The sequence below is a fragment of the Opisthocomus hoazin genome, chromosome 8, assembly GCF_030867145.1.
Source record: "Opisthocomus hoazin isolate bOpiHoa1 chromosome 8, bOpiHoa1.hap1, whole genome shotgun sequence".
Classification (NCBI taxonomy): Eukaryota; Metazoa; Chordata; class Aves; order Opisthocomiformes; family Opisthocomidae; genus Opisthocomus; species Opisthocomus hoazin.
In genome coordinates, this window is record NC_134421.1 from 63,236,072 (window position 1) to 63,250,716 (window position 14,645).

Below are 14,645 nucleotides of genomic sequence, written 5' to 3' on the forward strand. Positions count from 1 at the left end.
ACAAACAATTGTCTTTACAGTCGTATCTAGAAAGTAAGTGACGTATATACGTCAGTCCTTTAAAGAAAGCTCACCATGGTCTTCTGCGAACATCATACAGATCTATTTTGTTTGGAGTTCGACTTTTATCTACCCATGGGGAAGCTAAAAAGGAAAAAAAAGTATAAATAACTTTAAAACTTTATCTGAAGTATTTTAAATATAACAGTCTAATGAATCGATTTTGTAGACTTTGGACTATATATATCTCTCATCATTTGGTATGGATAAAAAATGTCTGTATTTATGTAATCTGTTTGTGAAATACCTATATATCAATATTTATATGAGCATATAATATAATGCTATAAAACTATATACAGATAAAGACCTTAATGGGTCAAATTGTGTTAAAGAAATAATTACTGACTATAATTGACTTAAATGGAACCACAATTTCAACCAAAGTAGTTTAGAATAGGAAATAACTTTTTTTTGGCCAAGAAAGTAGTTAATTTTAAAAACATTTATTAGTTAATTATTGCTATATACAACAGTATTTTGCCAATCTAGAGCTCAGCTACACATCTAAAAAATTACTAATTGACTCAAGAGAACTTTACCAAAAATGCAAATTAGAAAAGTAACATGAAAATGTCATATTTTCTGAAAATAAAATGAGAAGGAAATATCCATGGCTCTGTACAGAAAATGCAAGATTACTATCATTTTGCAAGCATTTAATCTAAGCTTTACCATAATTTTAAGCAAAGCTAGGCATATTTTCTGTACTGAAAAACAAAATGAGCCTTTCAAGGCCATTTGACAGGCTAATGAACACAAATAAAAATGGGAAAAGTTACACGAAATGAAATAATGTTCTGCAATTTGTTCTCTCACTGTATGCCAACAGCATTGGCAGAGCTATTTCCTGATATTAATCATTTTTCTGTCTAGGAAATAAAGACAGATATAGGCAGCTCTGGGAATCTTCCTGAAAAAGCATGCATCTAAGACACATGGAAAGAATTACGATATCTCTATCCATGATTAAAAAAGAAGCCACCAACTTAGAGTAGCTATTTTTTATTTTACTAAATGATCCCTGTCCTAAGTGACCATAGCCTGAGTTGGCAAATCAGTTACCAGAACATTTAAACAGAGCATAACCCACATGACATTTATCAGGATACATTTGTCAGCCAACGAAAACACTGCATATTGTTGCACAGCAGATGAACCTCAAACTCTTTACCAGTATTATCTATGATCTCAGACTAGACCACTTGACCAATCCTTTGTGATACGAAGGCACAAGGGTCTTTGAAATTTCCAGAAATGAAAGAACAGAGTTTTTGAGACTGGTATATGTCTTATTTGAAACTTAAGTATCATTACTTAGGTATGCACAGGTTAAATTCACCAGTATTTTATGAGCCTCAAGCCATGGTTAGTACATGTTCAATCACAGACTTTTTGTGTCCATCCAGGGTAACCCATCCATTAGAATTCCATCTGAAAATCCATCCTTGAAATATACTCCCTGAGACTTGCAAAATCTGCATCCAATGTACCCATTTCAGTTTGTATTATGAGTAGGTTAGGCCAAATAGCAAATAGAAATCCAGGTACTGATCAACACTGCCATATCTTTGCCCAAACTTTCAGTCTTTCCACTAACATCCAATAAAAGGCTATGACCTATTAAATATGTTCCTCTTAATCAAACCATATCTCAGACAATCTTCATAAACTGAGAATCATCTGAATGTACACATCTATATTTTCTTCAAAAAAAATGATAAAATGGAATTTACACTCTTATTGTGAGAATAACTCTTATCAATCTCCATTAAAACATGAATGAAATTTTTTCTTTTTTTTAACAGTATTCTCTTCATAAAAAAGATAAATACAACTCCTTAACTGCACTCTCCAAAGCAAATGGGTGGTGATTCAAAAAGAATTTGAACAGAGAGCTGAAGAGTGCTTCTAATATCATCATATTCTGCTATAACAACAAATACTGACATAAGTATAAATTTAAAATTGAATCAATTTTCTAAAGGCTCACAAAATAACAACTAGCTCCTTAGCTAACATAAATTATCTACTGAAAACCATCATTCGAACATTTAGTTACAATTTGTCTATCATAACCTCTACGAAGATAATAGTGTATCTTACCCCACATAGTATTTTGAATCACAATCTAACTTTTCTAAATTCTGAATGAAAATGTACAGAAATATTGGTTAAGATTACATTTTATCTCTGTAACAGAAGAATACGAGAAATAATCTAGCTACATTTTTGTGCAAAATCTGAGAGCTACAAATGCATGCTAATGTAATACCACCTGACAAGTAAGCACGTAATTTCCTTGAGGTCACAACCAGCCGCCTAAACCGAACACGCTTCAGAATCAGGTCCTTGAGACCAAGTATAGTTTGGAAAATCTTTTATGAACATGAAGAGGCAAAATTAATACTAAGTTAATTTTGTGAGGAAACACCAAATAACAATATTCAACATGCTTAAAATTTTCCATAATATTTCCAAAAGCACCAAAAAGCTCTGTGTAACAAAAGCTGGGTTTTTTTAACTGGAATGCAAACCAGAGCAATACTTTTTAAAAATCTCTTCTCTTCTCTCTTTATGGAGAGAATGCTTAAAACTTCTGGTTGAGATGGAATAAAATGAAGGATCTGAAAACAAATCTTTCCGAATCACTCTTCACTGGAGGTCCTTCTGTTAAGATTTGAGCAATTAAGCCTTGCACTCAGTTCTACCACAATTTTTCAGTAGCATCCTGGGTTGCAGCAAAGTTCAAACTGTCCCTTTCTGGCTACATCTATATTAGAAGTTAGAAAGTACAACAGAAGGGAGGACATTCACTAGAACTAGATGATGAACTATGACAAAGGTCCAGTTATACCTTTAGCCCACAAAAGAAAATGCGAATAAACTACTTGGCGTACTACTTATAGACTATCTACTCCTTTTGAAGATGCCTGTGAATGACAGCACATACAGTTTTCAGTTTGAGAGACAGACTGGGTGCTGAACACAACAGCTAAATTCCTCAACTTTGCTTTCACTAGCTTGAGGCTTTCAGTTTTCACAGTCCTGGAAAGATTGTCAACAGCTTCAGAGAGATCTAGAGAAGGTCTTTAAAAACGTTATTTCCTACCATGCCATTAAACCAGTATTTTCTGTGCCACATGTCAATATGGGGTTTTTTTCCTAATTAATGTATTACCTTCTGCTGAGACAAATACAACAAGCACTTACATGCTTAGGTTTCCATGTGAGGAAATGTTTCTGGATTTATGCTGTGACTGCAAATTTTTTCATCAGTTACTAGTGAGTGCTGGATCACACAAACACTAATTAAGAAATATAATGTTCACTGAGAAAGGTAGCTCTTTTGGTCTTTATGATGTTTTCTACAACAGTTTACATGATCTAGTAGTAAGTCTCTGCGTGGCTAAACATAAATAAAGACTCAGCCCTTAGTATGTAAAATTTCCTTTGAATCAAAGAAATGCTGAATCCCCTCTCCAACTTCAGGAATTAACATGACTAAATTACTCATTCATCCTAAGCTCTCTCAGGATTAACACTTTTAATTTTAGATGGTGCTGAATGGTTTCAAATCTATTCACTGGTTCTGGTAATGCTGTGAGTATTTAAGGATCTTATTGGAATCGCTATTACTAGGAAACTGAAATTCCTTTAAGACATTTGATCTCCAATGATTTAATTTTAATTTACCCTGATTTCATCTGAAAAAAAAATCATTTTTTAAAAGATGATGAATGCTTTCTATGCAAAAATAAGTATTTATGCATTTATAAGTATACAGAAAGTAATTAGAAGGGATGGAGACCACTGAAAAAGACGTGCGTTGCCTTGGTCCATATGCAGAGCATGCTACAAAGCAATTTGGGGAAACTGGCTTACGACTTGCTGACAAAAAACATTATATGGTCTAAGATGAAAGCAAAATGAAATAGACAACAAGATGATTACACATTTTCCTAAAAAACTCAATTTGAAGATCAAGGACTTTGAGATTTACATTTCTATTTATATATCCTATTATTTAAAACATGTATTTTAATCAGATGCCTTGGAACCTGGCTCACCGAACGTCTTGCAGAAGTCAGCCTGCTCGTGTTTCATTGTGGCACACCAGTACCTCTGAACTATGTCAACACTACACAGCTCTCTGTTGCATACATTAGGCTTTACTCATGTTCTCCTTTGATGATTTTCTTGTTTGGCAAATGGCTAGATTTTATATTTTGCAAATTATTCATTGGATTTGATATCCCTCCCACTTCTGCTGCTTGCATTCTGGAGATACAGACCTGGCTGTATTTCAAGCAAGAGGAAGGCATGATTTTGTGTTATTTCTGCACACGCAGGGTGGAAGTGCACAGTTTTGTTGATTACACACAAAATCAATTCATGCAGTACAGAGGTTGTCACAAGGTAAAGCCCAAATGAAAGTATTTCTCAGGAAAGGGAAACCTTGGCTGTGTCTGACCATTTTTCCTTCAGGAAATGATTCCAGAGGCACAGATGAGTGTTGTGGGGAGGCCTTCCAGAAGGTCCTGCTGAGTGAGACCTCAGCTGCACCTGCCCTGCTCTACCGGTTCAGTGTGCATGTGCAAGGAACAGAGAGGCACAGATGAATTATTAACAGCTTTACATCTGCAGCACATCTGGGGAAAGAGGCTAAAAGGTGATGGCAAGACAGGTAACAACTGCCAATCATCAAATCCCAGACAGCATCATCTTATTCTGACTCCTGCTTCATACCTTTCCATCTCACAGGGTTACTAGGTAGTCAACCTCAATATAGGATTTACTGGGTTAGGCAAACAAATATATGTTCGAGTTGATTTTTACCTTGCTGTCTCTCAAATAAACATTCACATGAACATTCAAAACATTCATAAACACAGACTATTTAATTCTCCAGGCCAGATTCAGTGAAGTCTTCCTCAGATGGAGCAAAGGTGCAACCTACAGCTTATACTTTGCCTTTAGTTTAATTTCATATTTTTTCTCATATTTACTGAACTTTTGTGAACAAACTGCATTCAGGTATGCAGCAGCCCACAGTAGTTGGAAAACGTGGTATTCCTCAGTTTACTACGTAGAAAGGAGTCACAAGAATTTGGTGTGGTAGCAGCATCGTTGCAGAATTACTCAGTTATTTTTCAGTAGAAGGTGACAGGTGATGAGACATGGTAGCAGCCGTGACTTTAATAACCTCAATCATAATTTAGTAACTTCAATCATAATGAAGTGTTTTGCACTGCTATACTTCAGACTCAGGATGTTTATACCATAATGATGCCTTAGATTACTAATTGATTAGTACTGTCCCCTCCAAGACTGACATTGTTCCTGACCAGCTCCATGCTACCACAGAAGCTGTTCAGCCAAGACTGAATGCAGCCACTTCTTAACTATTTTACTCAGGTAACAACTTAAAATTGCCAAGAGCTCAAACAATCTTCAGGTAAAATCTAAAACAGAGAGCTCTGTGCAATGTCCTCTGTAACTTTTACAGCACCATCACCATACAGAAAAGAGAGGATAATCATCTCATGGAGGTTTTTTTCAGAATGTATTACCTATGTGGTTATGAGCAATACTGGGCTCAGTTTCATCCCAAATCAGTTCAGCAATGAGTTTTATATGGGAACAGCCTGTCTGTAAACAAAGCCATTGCTTTATTGATCTCAGTATGACAAAAAACATGAAAGCAATTTGAACCCGTAACACATACTGCAGTCTGCAGCTTAGAATTAGCCTCTCAAATGGCTCTGTGTCTTCTCAGTTCAGAGGCAAATATTTGTACTTTGGCATGCGTAAACTGAATTTCATCGTCAATAGAAGTGTTGCCCACATTGGTTTCACCTGGAGTAACTACCATTCCCTCAAAGGGGGCTGGAGTACCCCTACAGCTTGAGAAGAAGAGGTACAGAAGCTACAAGACGGTATTGTTGTGTTGTTTTGGGCTTGATTTTTTTTCCTCCCGTAAGAGCAAATTCAGGAGATTTCAGTTTGAATCATAGAACCACAGAGACGGCAGGAACTTCACCATGGAGGTATGGTGGCCTGCTGGCTGCAATTTCATTAACTCATTAGAAATAATGCATTATCCTGTAATTGGGTGGATCTGTTTGCATGACTACAACACTCAGCACACCAGTTTTGCAAAATGAGCCACAATTAAACATGCTGTATGATTTTCCCTATCATGAGTATGGTGAGATCCAAATCATGCCAGTTCATGTCCTTTCCTCCCAGATATCAACAAAAAAAGGAAGTGAGCAATACTCAGTGAAGCTCATTTCCATGCACTAAGTAGAACTATCCAACTTACACAGTAATTGCAGTAATTGATAATTCAAGATACATTACTGTGAAAGTGTTTTTGGGTTTTGGTATTTTATTGTTTTATTTTGTTTTTCTCTAAGGGCTCCTTTAAACATTGAGTTGTTAACAGGAACTGACAGCTATAAAATACAAAACCTTTGCAAAAAAAGGTGAAGTTCTTAGTTTTTCATGGCTTTTGATTTATTTTGTATGGATTTTTTTTCGGCTTTCTAGTCTCTTAGTATCTGCTTCATTAATGACTTTCTTTGGAGAGTTCAATATCACGGGCGCAAAATTATTGCTTTCCACTAATGGTTAACACAACAGCAGCTGTGCACAGCAAGTCCTTCATTTGGACAGATACCATTCTATTTTATTAGAAATTGATTTTTAAAGCTCTTCCATTATTAATTTGTCTAAGCAGGGAACGCTCCAGTAGCTGAGAGAGACCGGTTCCACCTGCATCTGGAAAAAGGTTCAACTTCTTAAAAACATTTTTTATGACGGGGGAGAGATAATATGGGGTCTTCTCTATCCACATTTTTAACCCAAGAATTTTAAGACTTTAGGGACAAAATGATGTTTCTGGATAATCAGCACTGCAGCGGTAGCTTTTCCTTACCTGTGAATTTCTGCATTTAAAATGTTGTAAGCCCTAATTACACAGGGAATTTTGAATACCCTAGTAAAATATTGGCATGAGCAATATAAAGAGACTTTTTGCTAATTAATTAAACTTCTCATCACATTGTACTTTTTTTTTATGTAGATAAACGAAGTATGGCTAAATACAAGGCTAATCTACAGTAAAAAAGGGAAAGAATACAAAAGTTCTTATCACTGCACTATTCAGCACTGACATTACAAAATTCCTGAGAAGATTAACACACCTGCTGATGTTGAAACAATGCTATGAATCTAAGTATGAGTTAATGAATATAATAGCACACTGAATCTTAAAGAACTTGGCTGTTCTACATATTCCTGGCTTGAATCCCTAACCTTCAGAGGATCACTGAAGAAGTCATTTTATCTCTCTATACCTGTTTCTTTTATCTGCAAAATAAGGACAGTGATATTTTCATTACTTTTAAACTATGCCTTGAGATCTACTGAGAAAGATGAAAAGAAAATACTATACAATACCAAATGGGAGTAGGACAAATACAGGTAAACACTTAAATAAGCCTTAGGGGGCTGTCAACTTGAGGAAAACAGTGAATACAGCTAAAAAAAAGAAGATGTTTTGGCTTGCAGTTTGTAGAGAATGAAGAATTATGTCTCTACTGATAAGTAACATAGGGGTGAGAATTATTCTAATTTTCACCTTAAAAATCATCTGTCTTTGAGTCCCCTCTGAATCTCTTCAGCCTTACGAGACATTGTGGGGGGTTAGTTTAAAATGTTTGAAGGAAGGCGACATTTGAGTTGTTGCCTGTCAGAAGGTGTTTTGCGGATGAAATTTAAGCTGCGTGTTACAGGCCATGCAGTATACATATGCCCTGCAGTACAGCATAAAATAATCTAGTAGTGTTTGAGAACATGAAGCCTCCTAGGAGAGGACAGGAGAACATTGCAGTACAGAAGAAACAAAATAGGGCCCAGTGCTGTCCATTGGGAAAGGCTGCCACCATGTGTTGTGCCTTCAGTCACGCCATGGGGCTGAGTAAAGGATGCTAATTAAACTCTGACTTGTTCTGTTTACTAGTACAGACCTACCTTTAAAGTTGAGGGAGCAAATGAGCGTAAGCAACACTTGTATACATACACCTCCATCTCGGGAAAGGTGATGGAGCAGCTTATCCTGGAGGCCATCATGAAGCAAGTTGAAGAAAAGAAGGTTATCAGGAGTAGTCAGCATGGATACACCAAGGGGAAATCATGCCTGACCAATCTGATAGCTTTCTACAATGACATGACTGGCTGGGTAGACGAAGGGAGAGCTGTGGATGTTGTCTACCTTGACTTCAGCAAGGCTTTCGACACAGTCTCCCATGATATCCTCCTAGGGAAGCTGAGGAAGTGTGGGCTGGATGAGTGGTCGGTGAAGTGGATAGAGAACTGGCTGAATGGCAGAGCTCAGAGGGTTGTCATCAGCAGTGCTGAGTCTAGTTGGAGGCTGGTAACTAGTGGTGTCCCCCAGGGGTCAGTACTGGGCCCAGTCTTGTTTAACTTCTCCATCAACGACCTGGATGAAGAGTTAGAATGTACCCTCAGCAAGTTTGCTGACAACAGCAAACTGGGAGGTGTGGTAGATACACCAGCAGGCTGTGCTGCCATTCAGCGTGACCTGGATAGGCTGGAAAGCTGGGCAGAGAGGAACCTGATGAGGTTCAACAAGGACAAGTGCAGGGTCCTGCACCTGGGGAGGAACAACCTCATGCACCAGTACAGGCTTGGGGTGGACCTGCTGGAGAGCAGCTCTGCGGAGAGGGACCTGGGTGTCCTGGTGGACGACAGGTTAACCATGAGCCAGCAGTGTGCCCTGGCTGCCAAGAAAGCCAATGGGATCCTGGGGTGCATCAAGAAGAGTGTGGCCAGCAGGAGGAGGGAGGTTCTCCTTCCCCTCTACACTGCCCTGGTGAGGCCTCATCTGGAGTACTGTGTCCAGTTCTGGGCTCCCCAGTTCAAGAAAGATGAAGAGCTACTGGAGAGAGTCCAGCGGAGGGCTACGAGGATGGTGAGGGGACTGGAGCATCTCCCCTACGAGGAGAGGTTGAGGGAACTGGGCTTGTTCAGCCTGAAGAAGAGAAGGCTGCGAGGGGACCTTATAAATGCCTACAAATATCTGAAGGGTGGGTGTCAGGAGGATGGGGACAAGCTCTTTTCAGTGGTGCCCAGTGACAGGACAAGGGGCAATGGGCACAAACTGAGGCACAGGAAGTTCCGTCTGAACATGAGGAAGAACTTCTTCCCTCTGAGGGTGACGGAGCACTGGAACAGGCTGCCCAGGGAGGTTGTGGAGTCTCCTTCTCTGGAGATATTCAAGACCCGCCTGGACAAAATCCTGTGCAGCCTACTGTGGGTGACCCTGCTTCGGCAGGAGGGCTGGACTAGATGACCCACAGAGGTCCCTTCCAACCCCTACTATTCTGTGATTCTGTGATTCTGTGATTAACACATGGTCACACGTGCTCAAAGTAAGAGTGATTATGTAGACATTCAGTTCCCAAATTACAGTCTTGTTCAGCACCTACTAATTTAGGTAAGAAGGACTTGAACTTCACAAATACTTTGCAACTTGACTTAAATACTTCTCAAATAAACAGGGTCATGACTCCATAAGTAACAGGACTGTCAACATCTCAAAATGCTACTTCATGTCTAATTCACCTGGAAGTCTGGCAAAGAGTCGGTATCCTCACGAAATGCCATTTTTCTTCATGAGTATGGAGTTCCTAACATTCACCTAAGAAGTTGATATTGTAGCACTTTTTACTGGCTTTCCCATAGTTATATGAGCCTGGGGAGTGCCAAACCAACGCCCTCCTCTACCCGTTTCCTTTATTCTCCCACTGCCCTTCTCTAACATGGGTAAGGTCAAATGAAGATGACAAATAGGTCTGCCTAGGCTACATGATAAGAGAAGGGCTACAGAGCTGCAGGCTGCTATTTCCTCTATGAAAAAGAAACAACTATAGAGAGAAGTCACAGAGCTGTGCGGCACCTTGGGACAGTGGAAGTTGCCAGACATACCATATTGGAAAAGCAAGTGTTAAACGTAATTTCCCATAGGCCCTTGTTAAATCTCCAGATGGAAGTTGAAAGATTTGGAACATCTAAGGACAGGACAGTATTTCTTTTTCAGTTTTTTGTTATGAATTGCCTCAATTTTTCAATTCTTGACTAAGTGTAGCACATTCCCTTCCCTTTCAGCACACTGCAGACCAAATACTGTCACACCAACTCCAGGTTCAACATTTCTTCATAAAAGATGCTGAATCTATTAATTCATCATCATGCTACTGTGATTGTTATATAAAACCCACTAAGTGGAATCTGATACTATCCATATCAGTACTACCCTTTCTACTATTAGCGCTGGCAAATAACATTTAGTGTACTCTCCCGAGAGAGCTGAGTCAGTGTTGCTGATCAAACAGGTTTTTTACTAAACATTCATCTAAATCAAGAGTCTGTTTACTCTTGAGTAATCCTTTGCAGCCAAACTTTCTTAAGTGTATTTATTGCTATAACTAGAAAGCTCCTGTATCATATATAGCTTCAAATAATTGTCTGCTGTCTGCAGTCCAAAACAAAATGCATCCTTTCCCAAGGATCTTAGCCTTACCAAAAAAAAAAACACCCAAAAACCCACAGAGGTGGTATCTGGCAAAAGCCACATAAATGCAAAGTGTTTTCTAAATTTATTAAATTAGTAATTGATACAGTGAAAAGAATATGCTTCCCATTGCAGTATTTTAATGAAACATTGGTTAACAATTAAACTCCTCATTACCTCTATAATTAAGAAGGATTTAAAGATTAGAAGAGGAACAGGTTGGTTTGTACCTACACTTCCAAGTAGCCTGATAAAAATTTGGTATTAAATTGTTCTTTCAGATAGCTGCTTTCTAAAACCTAGCAGTAAAATTAGCCGAGCAGATGACTCACAAAATGTAAGTAACTTAATATCTGTCAAACCACATTAAACTACTTTAATTAAATTAATTTATTTTTGTGTAACAGATTTGTCCACTGCTCTGTGGTTAATTATAAACTAAATTTGCAGTCTGATCTATATTAAAGTACCTTTCTGTCTACATGGAGTCAATGAAGCTCTACATGTGCAATCCCACAGGGAATGGATTCAAGATTAAAATAAACAAAAAAAAATGTTTACATTTATCAAACTCTTGCCACCAAAGAAAAATCTCTTTGGAAACAATATCATAAAAAAAACCCCAAACCTCTCCTATATTACAGATTCTGTGTGGCCCTGCTTGAGCAGGAGGGTTGGTCCAGGTGACTTCCAGAGGTTCCTTCCAAACTCAGTCATTCTGTGATTATTGTCACTTCTTCTTACCTTTTAAAACGGTATTAGATAGTCCATATCTAGTGAATGAGATACATCCTTCCAGAATTTTCATTCATTTCAGGTGTCTATTTGGACTCTCTCATCCTCTGAGGATGACCATATTTCGCCTTTTCTTTTAAAGCATTCCAGAGATGAAAGTTTTGGATATTAAAATACTATGTTGTGTTATTTGCAATTTTATGTCTTTGCAAGTTTCGGTTGGATTGGAACGAATTGGTAATTTTAATTCAATGATCTTGCTAAAATGCTGTCAGATTACTGCTCCTAATTTGAGTAAAAAACTACTGAAACCCTGCGTCTGGACTAAAATTAGGAAGTGTCATCTTAAAATGATATCTTGAATGCTAATACCAGTTTCTAGAATTAGTAGTATGACCTCAAAAGTTGGGTAGGAAGGTGTACATCTACCAGTACTACTGAGAAGGTGCTTCAATAGTTATAACAATTTGTGTTTTCTTGCCATCTCACAGAGAATCCAAATTTTAAACTTGGTGGCTCACAGCTTTCCTAATGAAATTCTTCCAATTTGATTTACCGTTTCCAAAAGTCTGCCATTCAGAATTCCATAATAACAAATTTCAGGACCATTTGCCTAAAAAAAACCCACAAAATACGTTTCAACTTTCTTTCATGGTAGTAGTGAAAACTGAGTCTTACTTTTGAGTTATACATAAATAATGGAAAACTGTTCCCTTGCAGGACAAAGGCTGGAAACTTCTACAAACATTTTTAAACTTAGTGGATTTTGTAAAGAAACTAGAATTGAAAACAAGCATTCAAGACAACTGAGCTCTCAGACCAAAATAAAAAAGAAAGAAAATAAATTAGTTCTGTGCCCAGTCCTAAATTTGGATTTCAGTTACATTCTGGAACATGGATATTTAAAACAGTTTCTATTTTTAAACATTTTTTTTAATTCCCAGATTTCAATGCAGCCTGAATTTCATTTTACTGAATCTGATCTCATCCATCGTACTGTATCTTCTTACTAAGGAAATAAAGTTTAGTATAAAAAGCGTAAGCAACAGAAATCCCTCCCCTATAGCTTCATGAGAATGTTTTATTTACCTGCGTATCCGTCACAAAAGATTCTGTACGTGCTGCTTACAAGGCTAAGTCTATGAGCAAAAATGCCTCTGGTAACGATATGCTTGTAACATGAAGACCGAGGCATTACAGTCAGCTGTGAAAAAACTCACTTAAAATGTCTGAACCAGTGCTTTCAGTGACTTGACAATGCCACCAGTCAGCCTGTTAACTTGTTTTAAAAAATTTAAGATATTTTAAGTATTGTTAAGAAGTATCAAATGTCAAAAAAAATCACATTAAATGCTCAGAAAGTACTCAAATATTGGGAAACAATCTATTTTATATTAAACCTGTAACATTTCACGTTTTTGATGTGTTAGTAGTAGCTCTGTGTTACTGACAGGTGAAATGGCTAATTGTAACTCGAATAGAAACTTTACATCATGCAGAAGCCAAAGTACTTGCAAGGTAGCTTCATCACATCCAGTGTAATCATTTTCAGATCATTTGCAAGCAACCACTGCATGGCCTGTGCCGGGTTTTGCACTGATGGATGAGCAGGGACAGCAAACATACAGAGTCGTCTTCTCATCCTCAGTCAACAAGCCAACAAATGCAATTTAGTTTCTGAGCAGAAGGAAGCTATCTGGTGCTACTTTGTTTCTGCAAACATTATTTCCCTTTTGAGCAAGAGGGAAATTATTAAGGGAAAGCAGAAGAGATTATCAAATAAATTGTTGTCTCATGCAAATATGCTTATTTCTTCAGATAAAATGAGTCTGTTCCTCAAAAATGTAGGGCCCTACATCCACCAGCAGGCTCTGCAGCCTCCTAGATGATTGGTGCTTATGTGCAAGCCCACGTTTACATGGTGCAGACAGGTAACTTGGGAGGGAAGGGAGAAAAAGCTGCAAGAAATCTCCTGAGAGTATCTGCCTCTTGGTTTGGGAGCTTCATTTAAGATCAAGCCCTTGCTCCTTCCCTCAGCTACATTCTGTAGATGTCTGAGCACCATGTTGTACTTTGCCAATCCTTGCCCTGACTCAGGGACTTCCTGGCTGGACCCCAGATCTGCCTTGTCAACATGGACTTGTCAGGCTGACATGTGAGGCTGGCCCCAGCACAAGCCCTGCATGCACCAGTCTCAATATGGAGGAGGTCTCAATATGTCCAACTCTTTTAACCTTGTCTTTTCCACACAATCGCATTTGCATCGAAGGAAAAATAATAAACAAATACATGAATAATTAACACGCTACTTCTTAAAGCAAACACTGAGTATACTGTTACTTCTGAACTGACAGTGATTGTACAGAATAGAGTAAGACTGGAAGTAAGTCAAAAAGCATTCTCCATATGCATGAATACCTTTCCCCTGGCTGATCTGTCAGTTGTGCCCTCCATACCGACCCAGCAGTGCTGGTAGTCTTGGAAACTCTCTACACGGACAGATACTGCAAAGACAACTAGACATTTTAAGAATACAATTACAGAGGATGGTGCTGTTTCTGTTGTTCTGAATGACAATACTAAGATTTCTAAGTGTGTTTTTCCAAGTTTTCTTTTGGAAGTGGGGGAAAACACACAGTGAAAAGGAAAACTCCTATGATGGAGACTGCTCACTCTCCCCAACAGCTATATCAGTTCCCTCTGAGCCTCATCTTCTCCAGGCTGAAAGCAAACTCTCCTCACATCACAGATGCTCCAAGTCTTTAATAATCTCTGTGACCTTTCAGTAAGTCCCTGTCTCTCTTGTACTGGGGAGTCTAGAACTGGATTTTTCACTCCAGATATGTCTCACCAGTTCTGAGTCAAGGGGAATGATCACCTCCTTCCACCTGCTAGAAATGCTCTGCCTAATGCAGCCCAGGCTCATTGTCCATGTTCAACATGTCCATCAGGACTCCCAGGTCAGCCGCCTGCAGGTATTGGTGCCTGCAGTTCTTCCTCTACCAGATGCAAAACTCTGCATTTCCCTTTGTTGAACTTCATGAGATTCCAGTCAGCTCAGTTCTCCAGCCTGTTGAGGTCCCTCTGAATGGCAGTACAACCATCTTGTGTATCACCCACTGCCAGTTTTGTACCATCTACAGACTTGCTGAGGGTGAGCTCTGTCTTATCATCCAGGTCACTAATGAAGATGTTGAATAGCATTGGCCCCATTATAGAATCCTGGGGTATATCACTTTTGACTGGC

The 14,645-nt window shown here is 38.5% G+C and overlaps 1 protein-coding gene across 5 annotated transcripts in view; it reads right to left on the minus strand.

The window, feature by feature from the left end:
• The window catches only part of CACNA2D1 (calcium voltage-gated channel auxiliary subunit alpha2delta 1), a 439,617-nt gene that overhangs the window by 114,504 nt on the left and 310,468 nt on the right, over positions 1-14,645 (minus strand). For all 5 annotated transcript variants that reach the window (XM_075427738.1, XM_075427739.1, XM_075427736.1 and 2 more), the window contains exon 8: positions 75-144. In XM_075427738.1, the coding sequence (XP_075283853.1) occupies positions 75-144 (70 nt within the window). The remainder of the gene's footprint in view (positions 1-74; positions 145-14,645) is intronic.